Source organism: Jaculus jaculus, chromosome 6, assembly GCF_020740685.1.
Source record: "Jaculus jaculus isolate mJacJac1 chromosome 6, mJacJac1.mat.Y.cur, whole genome shotgun sequence".
Lineage (NCBI taxonomy): Eukaryota > Metazoa > Chordata > Mammalia > Rodentia > Dipodidae > Jaculus > Jaculus jaculus.
In genome coordinates, this window is record NC_059107.1 from 146,613,459 (window position 1) to 146,633,965 (window position 20,507).

Sequence of the window (20,507 nt, forward strand, 5' to 3'; positions counted from 1 at the left end):
GCGGCGTGGGGAGGAGCTGAGGCCAGCCGCCGTCCAAGTCCTCCTGCCGGCCATCGGGTCCGAGGCTCCGGCGTGGCAGAGGCGCCGCATCGCACGCCGCAGAGACGAGGCGCCGAGGGCCCGGCCGGAGGAGCGGCCCCCGGGCCATGGAAGCGGAGGGCGCGCGCAGGTAACGCGGGGAGGAGCGCCGGCCCGGCGGCTCGCTCCCGGCGGCGGCGGGGCACGGGGGGCGGCGGCCGGGCGCGCGCTCGCGGGTCGGGGGCGGCCGAGTACAAAGCCCGGGCCGCGCGTGCGCGCTGCGGGCCTGCGCGCCCCTCCCCGCCCGCGCCGGCACCTGTCTAGGTGTTAGAAACACCCCCCCACACACACACACCGACCCCCAGCCGTCTCCGGTGCTGTCCTCGGACGCGACGTCCTTCGCCTGGGTGACCCTGAGCTGGGAAGATCGAGCACTAATGCTGACCCAGCTCCAGCCTTCAAGTTCAAGTTCGCGAACTCAGGACGGCTTCCTCCTCTCTCAGGAAGAGCAACCTTTAAGGGCCGCAGGGTCGATGGTGTTGCTGTGGGGAGGTGCATAGTAACACGGTCAGCAAGTCAGGCCGAGGTTCTGTACCTGAGTTTTCCAGTGGTCCCAGGACGATCTTTAAAAGTGTCCTTTGGGCGGGCCGGTTATGTCAGGAGGAGGTTTTGCAAAAGTAGAGACTTGAACTCTTGCAGAAAAGTTAGTAAGAAAAATAAAATAGCAGGGTCTAAAGAAAGAAAGAAAGAATAATGGTTTGCATTCGAATAAAACACAATTAGGCTTAATGAAGCATCATGCCCCCTCCCTCTGAAGAATATGGCACCGACCTTATGCAAGATATTCTGGCTTCAGAGTCTGCCTCTGCATCTCCTTGTGGGTAGGATGAATGCAGGCCGATGGCAGTCCACGTAAGTGAAATAAAAACCCATTTTACCACTGACAGACCTGAAGGCAGACCGCCAGTATGCTAGGTACTTCTGTGTCCAGTGTTGTTCTTCAGTATAACAACTCCTGGCGCTGAGGAAAGCTGAGAGTATCCCATGCTAACACTCAGAAGGCTTTGTAGAATTGACAGATTGAATCAGAGTTATAAATCCTCACCAGGCAGAATGGCGGATCATTAACAAAATAGGCACATTCCTGTATTCAGGAGCAGAGTAATCAAGAAAGGACAGAATGAGGGAGAAGTGGTAAAGGGTGCTTTTCATTAACCATCATGGTGGGTGCCAGCAGAGATGGGTTGTATAGTTTCTCTCCAGAAGGAAGACTTCCACGACCCTACTCAGTTTCCAGCTCATGAGGCTGTATCTGGAGGATTTGATTAGAGTCTGGGCCCCAGATAATGTCAAAAGCTGAAATCATACTTATGGGACAAATGCTGAAATGAACCTGGAGAGAAAAAGAGAGAGAGTGTATATGTGTGTGTGTGTGTGTGTGTGTGTGTGTATTACTAGGGATTGAGCTCAGGGCCTCAGCATGGTAGGTGAACACACAACATCTTAATTATGTCCCCCAGATCTCTCTTTATTTTGAGAAACCTAGGATTTTCCTTAAGTGGCCCAGGCTAGCCTTGAACTCCCTCTGTAGCCCAGGCAGACCTTGTGATCTTGCCTGCCTGCCTCAGACTCTAAAGTAGCCAGGATTATAGGCCTGTGTCACTAGGTCTGGCTTGAACGGAGACTTCTGACTTGTCCTAAGTTTGGGCAGCTCTTAGTAGCCCATACATAGGGAGAATACACTCTTCCTAGTAGCAGTGTCTGTGCAGTAGTCTTCCTTGTCAGACTGTATAACTAGCATTATAGACTTGGGCATTTCGATAATTTAGCACTGGCCATATACTTGTTTAAGTGAAAATGATGTGGCAGAGACTCAACCCAGAGCTGGAGAGATGGCTCAGTGGTTAAAAGGCACTTGCTTACAAAGCCTTACTGCCCAGGTTTGATTCCCCAGTACGCAGGTAACACCAGATGCACAAATAAGTAAAAATCTTAAAAAAGAAAGAAAGAAAGAAAATTGCAACCTGGAAAGTGACTAAGGTGTTGCAAAGCCAAATGACCTAGGTTCAATTCTCCAGGACCCACATAAGCCAGATATACAAGGTGGCACATGCATCTGAAGTTGTTTGCAGTGGCTGGAATATACTATGTATTCTCAATGTGGCCTCAGACTAATAGTGATCCTCCTACCTCTGAGTGCTGGGATAAAAGGCATGTGCCACCACACCCAGCTAAAATGAAATACTTAAAAAAAATTACAACCCAAGTTCTTAAATATTGATAGTGAAAAATAACTAAAAATTAACAAAGTGGGAGTTATTAGTATTAGAGAAAATAAAGACTTTTAAATACAGAAAATCGAAATTCAACTGAACATTTAAAAAAATACTGGAGAGATGGCTTAGCGGTTAAACACTTGCCTGTGAAGCCTAAGGACCCCGGTTCGAGGCTCGATTCTCCAGGACCCACGTTAGCCAGATGCACAAGGGGGCGCACGCGTCTGGAATTCATCTGCAGTGGCTGGAGGCCCTGGCACGCCCATTCTCTCTCTCTGCCTCTTTCTCTGTCGCTCTAAAAAAAATGAACAAAAAATTTTTAAAAATAAAAAAAATATTTGAGGGGTTGGAGAGATGGCTTAGCAGTTAAGCACTTGCCTGCGAAGCCAAAGGACCCAGGTTCAATTCCACAGGGCCCACATAAACCAGATGCACAAAATAGCATTTTGCAGTGCCTAGAGGCCCTGGCACACCCATTCCCTCTCTATCCGTCTCTTCCTTTGTCTCTCTTTCTCTCAAATAAACAAATATTAAAATATCTTTTAAAAAATATTTGCGGTTGAGCATAGTGGCACACGCCTTTAATCCCAGCACTTGGGAGGCAGAGGTAGGAGGATCGCGGTGAGTTCGAGGCCACCCTGGACTACATAATGAATTCCAGGTCAGCCTGGACTAGAGTGAGAGCCTACCTCCAAAAACCAAAAGGGAAAAAAAACCCACAAACGACAGGGTCCCACTGTGTAGCCCAGGCAAGCCTCTAGCTCATGGTGATCTTCCTGCTTCCCAGTGCTGGGATTACATGCCTACCTCTGCCTGCTGAGTGCTGCGATTAAATTAAAGACATGTACCACTACACCTGGCTTGAGCTCTTCAATTGTGTCTCCTAGAAAATTCCTGTCATTTCATTTCTGAGAAAGTCTGACGAACATGACAGGATTGGTAGATTTTATTGGTGCCATGTCTGGTCTAAATTTGGTTAGTAAACATTCAGTAAAGGTCAAGGTGGATGTGTACAGGGAGGAATAGATCTTTCTCCCCTACAGTCCAATTAAATACTTCAGTGTGGCTACAAAATTATTTGTTCCTAAATTTTTTTTAAAAAAAAATTCTGATAAGTATTTTGAACTTTCATTCTGGTAATTCTCTCATCATTGTAACTTCTACCTAATTGTTCTTTCAGCTATTCCTTTGAGCAAGCTCAGGGTTTTTATTCATTTCCATTTCAACAAATGATGGCGGAAGCTCCTAACATGGCCGTCACGAATGAACAGCAAGTGCCAGCAGAAGGTCCTACCCCAGCTCCCGCCCAGGAACCAGCACCAGGTAGTTTTCACCATGATGGTTCAGGAAATTAGATACCACATCAGCTGATTGATTTAGCTCTTTGCTAGTGTTTAAAAGGGTAAATCCAGTTGATAAGTACCTGGCTTGTGCCAAGCACTGTGATCAGTTGAGGAATAAGAAGGTGGATTCTGCCCTTGCATATGTAGAGGAAAGAAATGCATGTTGCACATTGGCATACTGGGAGTTCAGAAGGACCCAGGGTGAGCACTCCAAGACCTTCTAGGGTTGGCACCTAACTTGGTGCAGTGGCTCAGAGTCATTAGAGAAAGAACACCAGAGCTCTGAAGCTCGAGTGGGGGGAGACTTCATCCTCAAGAATAGCAAGGGAGCTGCCCTCTGAAGGAGCAGTATGTCATTGGCACCTACAGTATAGGAAGGGGTCTAAATGGAGGCACTTCAAACTTTTTATTCTAAGGAATGTACATTTTGTGCTCAAGGCAATAGGGAACTATTGTAAGCAAAGGAGCAACTTACCTAGATTGGCAATTTAAAATCATTCTGAGTATATTGGATGTAGAGAGCAAGGTAGGACTTGGAGGCAGGGAGTGGATCAGAGACTGTTGGAATAAGCTGCTGAAGGGGGCTTGTCGCGGGCATGACGGCTTCAAGGCTGCTTTGCCTGTGGGCCCTGAAGGCTCATGGCCGCATGTGCTCTGAGGCTTCTGCAGGTATGGTCCTGCTGGTGAGCAGCAGGCTGCTGGGCTGGACAGGGAGATCCTGATAGCTTCACACAGGGGTTCCCCCCAGTGGTAGCGTCAGGCACTAAGAAAACCCTAATTTAGTCCCACCCATCACCAACAAGCAAATAGTCAGCTGCATCTGTGAAAAGGATAGCTCCACTGTCATCTGGTTCTGACTGCATGAAGGGTAGACTCAGCAGTTCCCAAACTGTGGACCCCACTTCAAGCTGGTACCCCACCAGATGGCCCACTGAGCTCCTGCAGCACTAACCACTCAAAATGTGCTGTCAGGGTTTTTTTTTCCCCCCAATAAAGACTACCCATTACATTGGCTCCTCACATTAAAAAATATTAAGGAAGAGGAGAGGAATACTGGAAAGGGTGGAAGAAGTCAAGTTAGGAACTATTCAAGGGCTAGAATTACCTGTCTGTGGTTACAGGATTCCATGTGGGAGCTGAGGGAGGGCAAGGAGTTTGGAAGTACCTCTTCCTTCTTAGTCCATTTTGCAGAATAATGTCTGGGTGTTAATATAAAGAAAAGGAGTCAGTATTTTAAAATTTTATTTATTTATGTACTTGAGAGAGAATGGGTGCACCAGTGCATCTAGCCACCTCAAACAAACTCTAGACATATGGGCCACCTTTTGCATCTGCCCTACATGGGTCCTAGGGAGTTGGACCTGTGTTCTTTGGGCCTGCTAAGCCACCTCTCCAGCCCAGTATTGGTTGTTTTTTTTTTTTTGTTTTGGTTTTGGTTTGTTTTGTTTTGTTTTGTTTTGTTTTGTTTTGTTTTTCAAGGTCAGGTCTCACTCGAGCCCAGGCTGCAGGCTGACCTGGAACTCACTATGGAGTCTCAGGGTGACCTCAAACTCATGGCCATCCTCCTACCTCTGCCTCCCGAGCCCTGGGATTAAAGGTGTGCACCACCACACACTGTTTTGTTTTTAATGTGTGAGAGGGGATTGCCGTGCCAGGGCCTCTAGCCATTGTAATCAAACTCCAGACACATGTGCCCCCTTGTGTGCATGTGTGACCTTGAAAGCTTGCACCACCTTGTACGTCTGACTTACATGGGCGTGGATCCTTAGGCTTGACAGGCAAGCATCGTAACTGCTAAGCCATCTCTCCAACCCAAGAAAAGTAGTTTATTGAACTCAGTTCCTGAAGGTTCAGACTCCTAGCACCCACCATTGGCTTGGCTGTGGTGAAAGCTTCATGACTGATGGTATCTCAGTGGTACACATGCATGTGAGCTGGAATCATGTTGCCAGACAGGAAGCCTGAGAAAGATGACCCAAGGACCTCACTAGGTTTTACCTCGTGTTTTTTTTTTGTTGTTGTTGTTTGTGTTTTTGTTGTTATTTTGTTTTTTTTTGTTGTTCATTTTTTATTTATTTATTTGAGAGCAGCAGACATAGAGAGAAAGACAGATAGAGGGAGAGAGAGAGAATGGGCGCGCCAGGGCTTCCAGCCTCTGCAAACGAACTCCAGACGCGTGCGCCCCCTTGTGCATCTGGCTAACGTGGGACCTGGGGAACCGAGCCTCGAACTGGGGTCCTTAGGCTTCACAGGCAAGCGCTTAACCGCTAAGCCATCTCTCCAGCCCATTATTTTGTTTTTTTGAGGTAGGGTCTTATTCTAGTCCAGGCTGATTTGGAATTCACTCTGTCGTCTCAGGGTGGCTTTGAAATCATGGTGATCCTCCTACCTCTGCCTCCCAAGTGCTGGCATTAAAAGCATGCGCTACCACACTGGGCCAAGGCCTCTGAAATATTCCATACTATCCAGCACAGACACTCTGGGACCACCCTTCCAACATATGAGCTCTTGGAGGACAGAATCAATAAATATCCGTAACATCAAAAGTTTGTAATATAGGCAGTTGATTGAAGGAGGTACTGTAAAACAAAAAAACAAAAAATTAGAAAAGAAGTCAAATCGATTCTGAGGAGAGTAGAGATGGGGAGGAAAGTGATGGCATCAGTTTTCTCCAGTGCAGCAGAATCTATGTGAGGGGTATGCTCACGTGGGGTTTGTGGTCCCATTGCACTGGCGCTGCCTCCAGCCTTGTCTAGCTGTGTGTCTGGGCAGGCAGCACTAAGGATTCAGTCAGCTGCAAGCCTGTGGTAGCAGGTCCTTGGGCAAGGAGGATGGCTGAAGCAGTGTAAGGCAAAACCATCTGGTGCCTTCTGGGCTTTGTTGAGAAAATGCAAAGCAGTAGATTGGAACATGGGCCTGAGTAATTAGGAAAGAGTTCAAAAAATTAAGGGTAAGGAAATCCAGTGCTTCCTGTTCAGTAATTTTAGGTCAGTACTTACAACCAAGGGTGATTTTGCTCCACAGGGGACACTAGCAGTGTCAGGGGACACTTGATTGTCATTCTTGGCAGGGTACCACTGACATCCAGTAAGTGGAGACAGTCATTGTACAAGATAGCCCCCACCACGAATCGCTTACCCTAAGATGTTAGTAATGTGGAGGTCCAGAGAATGCATCTCCAGTCTTAACTTCTGAAAAATGCTGCTAGCCTGAGAGTTCATCCTCTGTACTTTTAATGTATATATTTTTTATTTATTTGAAAGAGAGAGAGAATGGGCACACCAGAGCCTCTTGCCACTGCAAATGAACTTTAAGCATATGAGTGCATCTAGCTTTACATGGGTACTGGGGAATTGAACCTGGGCCAGCAGGTTTTGCAAGAAATGTTTATAACTGCTGAGCCATCTCCCCAACCCATCTTCAGCACTTTTAATTTTCCTTTTTGAATACATATAGCCCAGGATATGCCTTATACCCTCTCAAACAAGCCCACAAGCCAGTTGTGGCTTTCTAATCAGACATTGAGTAAAATATTTCTCTCCCTTCCTATTTTTCTATTTATTCTTGCATTTGTTTACTTAATCATGCATTTACATTTAGAGTTCTTATAAAATAGTCCATAGATCCTGGGTCTCCCTGAGAAGGCCAAGAAGCCCAGTGAGACTGTATAGAAAGTCAGCCTGACTATCCTGGGAGGGTGGAACCCACATGAGCTCAGTGCTCAGTTCTAGGGGAAGAAAAGGGTGGCATATTGCAGAGGCAACAGGTATTGGGAAATATATGGGTCTAGCTGTGGGGAGGCAGATAAAGTGGGTGTCCTCCAATGACTTCTGGGAAAGCTGCTGCAGTTCCTAAGTGAAGGTTTTGTGCATCTTTCAGAGGCTCCAAAACGAAGGAAAAGAAAAGCCAGAACAACAGAACCTCAGGCCCCAGTGGAACCCAAAAAACCGGCTGCATCAAAAAAATCTGGCAAGTCTACAAAGTCAAAAGAAAAGCAAGAAAATCAAGAAAAAATTACAGACACATTTAAAGTGAAAAGAAAAGTAGATCGTTTCAATGGCGTTTCCGAAGCTGAACTCTTGACCAAGACTCTTCCTGATATTTTGACCTTCAATCTAGATATCGTGATTGTAAGAATTTCTCCCCCCTCTCCCCCCCTTGAGACTGGGTCTCTCTATATAGCCCTACTTAGTCTGGTTACTCACTTTGTAGCCTGGGCTTGCCTTGAACTCACGATCATCTTCCTGGTTTAGCCTCTCAAGAGCTAGGATTACTAGCATGCCACCATACTCAGCTATAAAGAATTTTGTTCTTGTTTGATTTTATAAAAAGCATTGGTGGATTAGCTTTGCTTGACAGTTGTCCTTATAAGTAATATAGATAGATAGGTAGGTGGGTGGGTAGGTAGGTAGGTAGGTAGGTAGGTAGATAGATAGATAGATAGATAGATAGATGCCACCATACTCAGCTATAAAGAATTTTGATCTTGTTTGATTTAATAAAGAGCATTGGTAGATTCGCTTTGCTTGACAGTTGTCCTTACAAGTAATATAGATAGATAGATTGATAGATAGATAAATAGATAGATAGATAGATAGATAGATAGATAGCAAGTAAGATAATAGATAGATAGATAGATAGATAGAAAGAAAGAAAGAAAGAAAGAAGGAAAGAAAGAAAGAAAGAAAGGGAAAGAGGGAGGGAGGGAGGGGGAGAGAGATACACACACACACACATATATGTGTATATATATATTTATTAAAGAACCATTTCCAGGAACTGTTCTGGTAGTAAATGGTGGCACCTTCATAAGGTGGTAATTATATGACAGTATTTAAAAGGATGGGCCCAAAGCCAGGCTGGTGGTGCATGCCTTTAATCCCAGCATTCGGGAGGCAGAGGTAGGAGGATTGCTGTGAGTTCGAGGCCACCCTGAGACTCTGTAGTGAATTGCAGGTCAGCCTGTGCTAGAGTGAGACCCTACCTCGAAAAACCAGAAAGAAAAAAAGAAGAAGAAGAATGGGCCCAGATTGAGGCTGTCTGGGTTCAGTTTCTTTAGCAAAGTATGGCCCTGGACATGCCTTCATCTTTATAAACACCAGTGTTTTCATTGATAAAACGGGTGATAATAACCTGCCTCACAGGGTTGTACTTAGCAAAATAACCCATGTGATCCTCCAGAAATAACCGTGCTTTCTTGGGAGGAGACAATTGAGACAAAGTCTCACTGTGTATCCTAGTTACTTACTATGTAAACCCAATCTGGCCTTGAACTTGCATGCTTCAGCCTCCTAAGTGCTGGTGTTACAGGCCTGTGCCACCACACCAGCCTGGCTGTAAAGATTTTGACCTATTTTTGTCAGTAACTGCAGAAAACACTGGCACCTAATTAACGTCAGCTGGACAACTGTGGGTGGGCTGGGACTTAAGTTCTGTTCCAGGAGTTGAGAACCAGACTTGTGGCCAGATGTGGGCTCTGACTGACTGCTAAGGACTCTCTCCTTCCTGACTAAAGACAGCTTACCTGAGTGAGGGTGAGGGCCTGTGCTCAGTAGGGAGTCATATTGATTTTTAAAAACAACAACCGATCTCTTCTGTGTACACTGTGCTGTTAGGTCAGGAATGGTGATTGATCAGCAGTAGTGCTTATGATGCTGGGTTAATGTGTCTTTTAACCAATTTGTCTTCATCCACTACTCTTGTATAGAAGCTTTAAGGCGTTTGTCCTACTTTTTTTCTTTTATTCATTAGCATATACTAATTGTACAAAATAAAAGATTTTGTTATGCTATTTTCATACATGCATATAACATATTTCAATCATATTCACAACTCCATTACCCCCTTCTCCCCTCTCCACTTGTTCCCTCCTCCCCCCCAGGTTCTCTTCTTCTTCCCAAATGGTCTGCCTTAAACTTAGCATTAGCCTTTTTCAAAAAATATTTTTATTGATTTGCAAACAGGGTGGGGGCAGATAGATGCACTAGGTAGGGCGTCTGGCCATTGTAGATGAACTATGGACACGTGGACCACTTTGTGCATCTGGCTCTAGGTGGGTGCTAGGGAATTGAACCTGGGCTGTCAAGGTTTGCAAATAAGTGCCTTTAACTGATCTGCCATCTTTCCAGCCCTTTATTTTATTTTATTCTATTCTATTTTCACTTTTTTTTTTTTTTTTGAGGTAGGGTCTCACTCTAGCCCAGGCTGACCTGGAATTCACTATGTAGTCTCAGGGTGGCCTCAAACTCAAGGCAATGCTCCTATCTCTGCCTCCCAAGTACTAAGATTGAAGGGGTACACTGCCTTGCCCAGCCCCCCTTTTTTTTTAATTGAAAAAAACAAAACAGGCATGGTGGCACACACCTTTAATCCCAGCACTCAGGAGACAGAGATATGAGAATCACTAAGTTCAAGGCCACCCTGAGACTACATAGTGAATTCCAGGTCAGCCTGCGCTAGAGTGAGACCCTACCTTGAAAAAACAAAAAACAAAACAACAACAACAGAAACACCTTTTTGGTGTGCTGCGAAGAGTGCAGAGTCAGTAACAGAAAAGCTGCTTGCCTTTCATCTGCTTTTATGTACGAGAGAAATGTGTCATATGTGTGTGCATCTGTGTCTGTTAACCCTTGCTGTTAAAGGTTAAAATGTGACTGTGTGTTTTGTAGATTGGCATTAACCCAGGACTAATGGCTGCTTACAAAGGACATCATTATCCTGGACCTGGAAACCATTTTTGTAAGTGGCTACATTTTATTAATCACTTAATTTTAAATCAGAAGTTTTTAATTTTTATTTATTTATTTTGATATTTTATTTTATTTATTTCAGAGAGAGCGAAAGAGGCAGAGAGAAAGAGAAAATGGGTACACCAGGGCCTCCAGCCACTGCAAATGAACTCCAAACGCATGTGCCCCCTTGTGCATCTGGCTTATGTGGGTCCTGGGGAATCGAACTAGGATCCTTAGGCTTCGCAGACAAATGCCTTAACCACTAAGCCATCTCCCCAACCCCTTTATTTTTTTATTTTTTTAGAGAGAGTGAGGGAGAGAGAATTGGCAGGTCAGGGCCTAAGCCACTGAAATTGAACTCCAGATGTTTTTGCCACCTAGTGAGCATGTGTGACCGTGCTTTTGCCTCATCTTTATGCATCTGGCTAACATGGGATCTGTAAAGTAGAATATGGGTCTTTAGGCTTCACAGGCAAATGCCTCAACCACTAAGCCATCTCTCCAGCCCTAAATCAGATATTTTTATTGTTTTTTAAAATAATTGTTTTAGAAAAGAGAATGTGAATAGATTTACATTTGTATTTCATGTTTTGTCAGTGTATAGATGAAAATCAAGGGTGTGAAATGATGTCACAGTTAACTTCTTGGTGCTAACCGAAATATTAGAAGGGCATGGAAAAGAGTACTCCTGGTTTGTTTGTGGTTTTTGTGGAGCTGGGAATCAAACCCAGGGCTTTGTGCATGTTAATCATGTACTCTGCACCTGAGCAAACCCCCATGCTTTCTTCAAATTATTTTCAGTGGTTATTCCTACCTTTTTTTTTTTTTTTTTTTTTTGGTTTTTCAAGGCAAGGTCTTGCTCTAATCCAGGTTAATCTGAACTATGTGGTCTCAGGATGGTCTTGAACTCACACCAGTCTTCCTACCTCTGCCTCCCAAGTGCTGGGATTAAAGACATTGTACCACCTTGCCTGGAAGTTTCTACTATTTTTTGTTAGTGTTTTTTTAAAATGAATTATTAAGTTTATTTAGGGAGAAATCACAAATTGTGGGTTTTATTTAAAGGAGATTGGGATCTAGGAAGAAGGCTAGAGCAGTCTTAAACATGTGGGAAATAGGAAACATGCTCTCCTGGAAAACACTGCATAGTTCATCATTTAAGAAAAATTGAGGTTTTTAGGGAAAGACTGAAATAGAGCCACAAGCACATGAAGGGGAGGTCATAAAGCCATTTAAGAGAAACTGAGACTTTCAGGGAAAGACTGGAGTAAAGTCACAAGCATGCAGAGGGTAGAATCTAGGAGCTTATGTAGGGAGATGTAGAAGAAATATACGTAGCATCTGCCATGTTTCCCCATAGAAGAAAGTTAAGAGGGCAAATGGTAGGAGCTTAAGGAAGAATAATAGCACAGGGAAAATATCAAAGCAGAGACCAAGACATCCGGATGAGAAAGCTTAAGGAGGAAAGAAGAGTTGTACCAATGGTTATCCTGAGTTCAGAGAAGTTATACAGACTTAGTGAAAACATTCATGCGGTAGATTTTGAGAGCAGAGGAAAATCATACATGTAATTAAAATGAGAAGCTACCCCAAATTATAAAGCAGAGGTAGACCAAAAAACAGTATTATGCTCAACGCCCCCCCACCACCACCCAGCCAAGCTAGGTAGGAGTAGAGGCCAGACTCATGTATATCCCTGTGGCCTGAGTGAGGAGAGGCAGGCAAAGAGAATCCTGAGAGGAGTGTTTTTGTTGTTGTTTTTAATTGTTTTGTTTTTATTTATTTATTTGATAGCAACAGACAGACAAAGAGAAAGAGGCAGATAGAACTGGCACGCCAGGGCCTCTAGTCACTTCAAATGAACTCCACATGCACGTACCCTTGTGTGTCTGGCTTACATGGGTCCTGGGGAATCGAGCCTCGAACCGGGGTCCTTCGGCTTCACAGGCAAGCACTTAACCGCTAAGTCATCTCTCCAGCCCCTTGTTTTGTTTTTAATTATCCCGTTACAATAACAATAGTACATTTTGTGGCCAGGTAGACAAAATGCTTTCTCAGATTTTTATCAGTGTTACTTCCTTGGAGAGATGAAATGCATTCATTGTTGGGTATCAGTTGTGTATGAAATGCCAAGTTGAAACATTCTCAAGAGACACTTCATATCTAGCAAAAAATAATAGTAAAGATTTATATTTAAGAGTAAGCTTTGGGCTGGAGAGATGGCTTAGCGGTTAAGCGCTTGCCTGTGAAGCCTAAGGACCCCGGTTCAAGGCTCGATTCCCCAGGACCCATGTTAGCCAGACGTACAAGGGGGCGCACGCGTCTGGAGTTCATTTGCAGTGGCTGGAAGCCCTGGCGCACCCATTCTCTTTCTGTCTTTCTCTCTCTCTGCCTCTTTCTCCCTCTGTCGCTGTCAAATAAATAAATAAAAATAAACAAAATTTAAAAATAAAAATAATAAAAGAGTAAGCTTTATACCAGGTGTGGTGACACACACCTTTAGTCCCAGCACTCATGAGGCAGAGGTAAGAGGGTCACTGAATTCCAGGGCAGCCTGAGACTACATAGTTAGCCTAGACTAGAGCAAGACCCTATCTCAAAAAACAGAGGGCTGGGGGAAATGGCTTAGTGGTTAAGGCATTTGCCTGGGAAGCCTAAGGACCCCAGTTCAATTCTCCAGGACCCACGTAAGCCAGATGCACAAGGAGACGCATGTGTCTGGAGTTCATTTGCAGTGGCTGGAGGCCCTGGTACACTCATTCTCTTTCTCTGTCTCTCAAATAAATAGATAAATAAGATTTAAAAAATAATAATAATAAGAGAGAGAGATGGGTCTGGGGAAGTGGCTTAGCGGATATGGTATTTGCCTGCAAAGCCTAAGGACCTGGGTTCAGTTCTTTAGGACCCACGTAAGCCATATGCACAAGGGGACACGTGTCTGGAGTTCGTATGCAGTGGCTAGAGGCCCTGGCGTGTCCATTCTCTCTTTCTCTCTCATAAATAAATAAATAAAATAAGCGAACAAAGAAAAAAGAGCTTTAAAAACAAGTCTAACTAGAGCCACACTTGGTGGTGTAAACCTTTAATCCCAACACTTGGGAGGCAGATGTAGGAGTATCACTGTATGTTCAAGGCCAGCCTGGGCTACAGAGTGAGTGCCAAGTCAGCCTGGGCTGCAGTGAGACCCTACCTCAAAACCAAAAACAAACAGAAAAATCCCCCCCCCCTCCTTTTTTTCTCCCTTTAATTGCAAGAATGGAATGTAGACTACTCCATCAGTTCTTTGGGGAAAAGCCCTAGACCTTCTCAGGAATAAACTGAGGGCTGCTCTTTTCCCAGGGAAGTGTCTGTTCATGTCTGGACTGAGTGAGGTGCAGCTGAATCATATGGATGACCACACCTTACCTGGAAAGTATGGGATTGGATTTACCAACATGGTGGAAAGGACGACACCAGGCAGCAAAGATCTTTCCAGGTCATTACATTTATTTTTATGGGTTGGAACCTTGACTGTGCTGGCACCTCGTGTCCTCTAGGACTTGTGTGAATCTAGTTAAGCTGAGCTTAAAAATAAGTGGTAAGATCTTTTGCTGAAAGCTGCCTAGACATAGCATATTACAATTACAAATACTGTTGTATTTATTTTTTTATCATTTTTAATTCAATTTTAGTAAAGAATTTCGTGAAGGAGGGCGTATTCTAGTACAGAAATTACAGAAATATCAACCACGAATAGCAGTGTTTAATGGAAAATGTAAGATTTACTTTTAAATTTTATCTTTTCTTTGTGTGCTAATGCTAAGGGCAATATAAATACATTTGTATTTCTTTTAGGTATTTATGAAATTTTTAGTAAAGAAGTTTTTGGAGTAAAAGTTAAGAACTTGGAATTTGGGCTTCAACCCCATAAGATCCCAGACACAGAAACTGTAAGTCTTTAAAAAATATATTTGTAAATCAGCTAAATAGAAACTTCTAGCTAATTACCTTTGCTATTTGTCCTGTGCAGTGGAATGTATGCCATGGGAAAAAAAAAAAAGGCCATGCTATTTCATTGAATGCTATCTATTATCACCTTGCACTAAAGTTACAGATTAATTTAGGAACTGTTGGGGTTTTATTTAGAAAAGTATTTGTTAGCTAAATATCTCAATGTAATGTTCTTCTAGAACAATAAGGACATCTGGTTCACATACTACCTGCAGATTACTCTCAATGGCAACTTAACAAATTCAAGCATGTAAACATAGACACAGTAGTAATTAGTAAAGCAAACTGCCTCATCTTATTCCTTAACCGCTAAGCATCTCTCCGACTCCCTTTTTATATTCTTATTTATTTATTTGCAAGCAGCAGAAAGAGGAAATGACCACACCAGGGCCTCTTGCCACTGGTAATGAACTCCAGATGCATATGCTACTTGTGTGTCTGGCTTACGTGGGTTTTATGTGGAATTGAGCCTAGGCCATCAGGCTTTACAAGCAAGTCCCTTTAACCACTGAGCCATGTCCCTAGCCTGACTTTATTTATTGTTTGTGGGGAGCTTAAGATACTGGGTCTTGCACATGCTAGGCTGTGTTACTGAGTTCTGTCCTCAGCCCTCTTTTTATTCTCATTTAATTTATTTATTTATTTATTTATTTATTTATTTATTTATTTTGAGGTAGGGTGTCACTCTAGCTCATGCTTACCTGGAATTCACTTGGTAGTCTCAGGGTGGCCTTGAACTCATGATGATCCTCCTACCTCTGCCTCCCAAGTGCTAGGATTAAAGGTGTGTACCATCACGCCCAGCTAAAATAATTTTTAACATTTATTTGTGAGCAGGGAGAGAAAGAAGATAGACAGAGAGAATGGGCACACCAGGGCCTCTAGCCACTGCAAACAAACTCCAGATGCATGCGCCTCTTTGAGTACCTGGCTTTATGTGGGTACTGGGGAATCCAATTTGGGTCATTAGGCTTTGAAGGCAAGCACCTTAACTGCTGAGCTATCTCTTCAGCCCTTAACTCTTTTGACTTCCTATAAAACATGTGATTGGTGAGTTAGGTTGTAGCATTTTTTTTTTTCTTTAAATGAAGGCCTACTTTGTTCATTCAAAAACACTGTTCATCCAAAACATTGCGAAAGTATAGTAGGATGCCACACGTTAGAGAAAATTAGCTTGTGTGTAAAGTACCCAGTGAGACTTAGGCACACCTGTGTATATGTGATCACAGAAGTACAGTGAATAAGTTGGCTGAAATCACATCTTGAGCAGTATTCTTTTTTTTTTTTAATTTTTTTTGGTTTATTTTTATTTATTTATTTGAGAGTGACAGACAGAGAAAGGCAGAGAGAGAGAGAGAATGGGCACATCAGGGCTTCTAGCCACTACAGACGAATTCCATATGCATACGCCCCCTTGTGCATCTGGCTAATGTGGGTCCTGGGAAATCGAGCCTCGAACCGGGGTCCTCAGGCTTCACAGGCAAGCGCTTAACTGCTAAGCCATCTCTCCAGCCCTTGAGCAGTATTCTTAACTCTTATGATGAGCTGTGAGTGTATTTATCTTTTAAAACTTATTCTTTATCATGTTACTAAGTTACCAATGTTAGTTTTTCAGCTTTTAGGCAGAAACAATCTTTTTTGTTTCTGAGTCATTTTAATTGAAGAATATCTCAAAACTGCTATTATAAAACATAGGGACATTTTTATCATGTCTATATATTTATGAATCAGGATTTTCTAAATGCTGCATAATCAAAATAAAAATCATACACAATATATGATATGGAGGCTAACTTTAAAATTGCAATAAAGAGCGTGGTGGTGCATGCTTTTAATCCCAGCATTCAGGAGGCAGAGGTAGGAGAATTACTATGAGTTCGAGGCCACCCTGAGACTACATAGTGAATTCCAGGTCAGCCTGGGCTAGAGTGAGACCCTACCTTGAAAAACCAAAAAAAATTGCAATAAAGCCAGATGCATAAGGTGGTGCATGCTTCTGGAGTTTGTATATGGTGGCTGGAGGCCCTGGTGTGCCCATTCATTCGCCCTCTCTCTCTTAATAATAACTTAAAATACATTTTTTAAACAAGACAAGACCATTAATTGGTAGGTGAACACTGGGAAGGAGGAACCTCCCCTTCCATATATTGACTTTGCTCATGAGCACAACTAGGTTCATAGATTTTTACATGCAGATGTAAATAGTTAAGTATCAGACTAGAAAGCTAAAAAAGATGTGTTGTACTAGCCCGGTGTGGTGGCTCACACCTTTAATCCAGCACTCAGAAAGGAGAGGTAGAAGAATCACCATGAATTCGAGGCCACCCTGAAACTTCAGAGTGAATCCCAGGCCAGCCTGGGCTAGAGGGTGAGACCCTTGAAAAACAAAGAACAGCAAAAAAGAGATGTTATACTAACCTCAGCATGAATGATTGACTGGCATTGTAAGAGTTCTAAAACTATAACATTTTGTGACTCCAGCTCTGCTATGTCATGCCATCGTCCAGTGCAAGATGTGCTCAGTTTCCCCGAGCCCAGGACAAAGTCCATTACTACATTAAGCTGAAGGACTTGAGGGACCAGTTGAAAGGCATTGAACGGAACACAGACGTTCAGGAAATACAATACACATTCGACCTGCAGCTTGCCCAAGGTGTGTTACTGCTCCCACCCCTTTTATCTACTTCCTGTGTGTGTGTAGCTAAAAGCAAGGTGCAGATTTAAAAGCAGGAGAAAAAAAAAATAACTTGTGGCCAGAGTGCTCTACTAGTGGACATTAGTCCCTGTTCACATCTCCTGGTACCAAGGTTTTCCATCACCTCGCTCCTACCAGACATTGAGGGGCTAAGAAATACTGTACTCACCTAAAATTTAGTGTAATGTTTTGGTGGTGGTAAACTACAAAGTCCTTAAAAACTACAATGAATGGTATAATTCAGCTTGCATTTCTCTATAAGAGAAAGAATGTTTGTGACATCTGATCAAAACTACTTTCAAAGCTGTTGTACAAAACCAGTCTTACATGTTTTTACCCTCCCACAGAGGATGCCAAGAAGATGGCTGTCAAGGAAGAGAAGTATGATCCAGGCTACGAGGCAGCATATGGCGGTGCCTACGGCCAGACCCTGTGCAACAGTGTGCCCAGTGGCCTACCTTCAAACGGGCTGTGTATGTTCCTTCCAGATGTGTATTCCTTTCTCAGAGTGGGGGTGGTGAGCATGCCACAGAAACAGAGGAGCATCAATATTTATGTACTGACTAGTAATTAGAATGTGATTGTATGGCGTCTTTGCCAGCCTGCTTGCATTTTATTCCTTGAATAACAAATGGAGATTTACCAGTCCTAAATCTGAAAATTTAATAGAAACTTGCAGTTTTTTTTAAAATGACTTGGTCATATATATTATTCATGTGGCGTATGTGGGTCCTGGAAAATTGAACCTGGATCCTTTGGCTTTGCAGGCAAGTGCCTTAACTGTTAAGTCATCTCTTCAGCCCTAATTGTTTTTAAAAACTTGCTCATTCTGGGCGTGGTAGCCTAAGCCTTTAATCCCAGCACTCAGGAGGTAGAGATAGGAGAATCGCATGAGTTGAGGCCACCCTGAGACTACATTAGTGAATATCAGATCAGCAGGTGCTAGAGTGAGACCCGACCTCACAACCTGCCTCTCCCCCCAAAAAAGTGTTCAAGGGGCTAAAAATATCACTCAGTGGTTAAAAGTGCTCACTTGCCACAAAAAATACTAGGTGTAGTGGTACACACCTTTAATCCCAGCACTTAGAAGGCAGAGGGAGGAAGGTTGCTGTGAGTTCAAGGCTAGCCTGGGACTACAGAGTGACTTTCAGGTCAACCTGGGCTAGAACAAGATCCTACCTTGAACAAAGAAAGTATTTTTGTACTTCAGAGCTCCAGAACCCATGAAAAGCCTGACACAGTAATCTCCACATGCCTACCGCAATAGGAGTCAAGAGTCCACAATCCCAAAACTCCTGGGCTATAGCCTGGTATTGTTTGCAGCGAAGCAAGAGAGGCTCGGTCTCAACTAGGTGGAAGCCACAATCTGATATCCTCTGACTAGCTGCACATGTGTGCTATGGAATACTTTTACTTTATTGCTATGTTAAAATCTCCCAATTTGGTGATTTGAAACTTGTAAATAAACTAACATTCTTTGTACCTTCCAGCAGCTGACAGTGCGGAGTTGAGAGGAGAATCAGCTTTGAGTGACATTCCGAATGGGCAGTGGATGACCCAGTCGTTTACAGACCAGATTCCTACCTTTAATAATGGTGGCACTCCGGAGCAGGAAGAAGGCAGCCATGCCTAAGGATGGTGCTTCTCGGCTCTGCCTCAGTGCTGCAGTTTAATGCAGTTACCAAGACATAGACCTCAGTTCACTAACTGAAGTGTTATTAGTGCTTTACTCTAGCAGTGTAATACAGTACAGAACAGTTGTGTGGTAGAATCAACTGTATGAACCCAAGTAGTTTGGGATGAAAAAGTAGAGGTTTTATATGTGAGTTTTTGTATTTGAATAACTATCATTCCAGATTTTTATATACTATATTTCATTTATGAAGAAATCAGTTTTCTTTGGGGAGTTGCTTTGATCAGTAATTTTAAAATGTAACAGTCTGAACATTTACAGTTGATTCTTCACTGTGCATAACAACCCTAGATATGCCATTATCCCTTTCACTGCCTAAGAAGGGCATGCTGATCATAATTATCATTGGCAAAGAGGCACATGTGCTGATGTCCTATATGAAGCCGGCCTGGCTAGCCCTCATTGGAGTCTGACCAGTTTCTTTCAGAGGCTGAGGGTAAACTCAGGTCTCCAGGGTTGGTCACACTCAGACCTCTACTCTCCCAGTGGCGAGTGTCTGTGAGAATTGCTTAGTAGAAACATAAGAGTGTGGCCTTGTAGGGACACAGCTGATGGGGCCACAAGCCCTACCTTGGGCCTCACTCCTGTGTGTCAGTCCTCCTGGAGGCAGAAACTGTTCTGCTGAGCTGCTAGGTTTGAGAGAATGCAGTAGACCTTTCACAGTTTGTCATTCATCTGTGTCTTGCTCAACAGAGAAGAAACTGAATTTCTCTGTCAGGATTCATCGCCTCTTTGAATTTATCCTCCTCCACTTTGAGGTTGGCATGTAAGGTGATAGGAAATGAACTTTCAGGGTGAGCAACAAGATGCTGCAAGTGTTTGATAATCATATTTAACTGGTGCTCTGTGTATATGAGATGTACTAAAATAATTCAGAATTCCTCTTGGTAGTAAAACTAATAAGCCAATAATTTAACAAATTCTGTGCATCATTGCTGTTGGTTACTGTGGACAAGTGAGCCTCATGAACAGGTTGGCTGGAATCATGTACCTTTGTGGTTTTCTAATACATTTCCTGTGGTGCTATAAATAGTCCAGTCTACTAGGTCTGGTGGACATTAAAGCTGGGTATTCAGAAATGCCATTTGCTTCCACTCCTAATCACTCCTGAGCATTCTGGTCTGAGGCATCCCCAAGGAGCATGCTGTTTCTACAATATGAATTATCAGTGAGGTTTTTATGTTCCCCACAGGAGATTGTGTAGTCTGTCCTTCTATTTATAAGAGAAACATTCTTCTGAATCTTAATATGCCTTTTAGCTGTGGCAACAATGGATTTTATTTCCCCTTAAGTCTAGGTCAAGCTGTGTTCAAGTCATTCATGTTATTTAAATGGTGCACTGTACTGCTGTTTACATGGACGTTTTGTGCGGGTGCTTTGAAGTGCCTTGCAGCAGGGATTAGGAGCAACTGAATTATTTTTTCATGGGACTATGTAAAGCATGTAACTAGGTATTGCTTTGGTATATAACTATTGTACCTTTGTCATAGATAACCTTATTTGAGTGGAGAAAATACCCTTTAAATTATGACAAGTATGCTAGAGAATGGGTGTGGAGATTTCCCAAGCATATAATCTTGGTGTTTTAGTCGTGTTGGTGTATCCTGTACATGACAGGTCGGGACTTTTCATTAAATAATATTGAGAAGATTTTTAAATTCGTATGGAAGTCTGATGAATTTTACAATAAATGGCGTGAATGGCTATGCTTATGGTACAGGCTCTTTCTGAACCAAAGCTTACTGGTGTTCTTTTCCCCTG

The 20,507-nt window shown here is 43.2% G+C and overlaps 1 protein-coding gene across 2 annotated transcripts; it reads left to right on the forward strand.

Moving 5' to 3' along the window:
• Window positions 1–32: 32 nt before the first annotated feature.
• Tdg (thymine DNA glycosylase) lies at window positions 33–20,450 on the forward strand. 2 transcript variants are annotated; one of them, XM_045151660.1, is made up of 10 exons: window positions 33–169; window positions 3,475–3,617; window positions 7,517–7,767; window positions 10,306–10,375; window positions 13,708–13,843; window positions 14,040–14,122; window positions 14,203–14,297; window positions 16,840–17,011; window positions 17,401–17,526; window positions 18,547–20,450. In XM_045151660.1, the coding sequence occupies exons 1-10, from the start codon at window positions 147–149 to the stop codon at window positions 18,684–18,686; spliced, it is 1,239 nt and encodes a 412-aa protein (XP_045007595.1). In that variant the 5' UTR covers window positions 33–146; the 3' UTR covers window positions 18,687–20,450. The 2 variants fall into 2 exon arrangements, with proteins under 2 accessions (XP_045007595.1, XP_045007594.1); XM_045151659.1 differs by having other exon boundaries at window positions 35–169; window positions 18,544–20,450.
• The last annotated feature ends 57 nt before the right edge of the window (window positions 20,451–20,507 follow it).

Excerpts from the sequence above, each read along its gene's own strand:
- Tdg (XM_045151659.1), top strand. The coding sequence starts at position 147 with ATGGAAGCGGAGGGCGCGCGCAG. Across the intron at positions 7,768-10,305 it reads TCAATCTAGATATCGTGATT|ATTGGCATTAACCCAGGACT; the intron begins GTAAGAATTTCT and ends TGTGTTTTGTAG. Across the intron at positions 17,527-18,543 it reads CCTACCTTCAAACGGGCTGT|CAGCTGACAGTGCGGAGTTG; the intron begins GTATGTTCCTTC and ends TGTACCTTCCAG.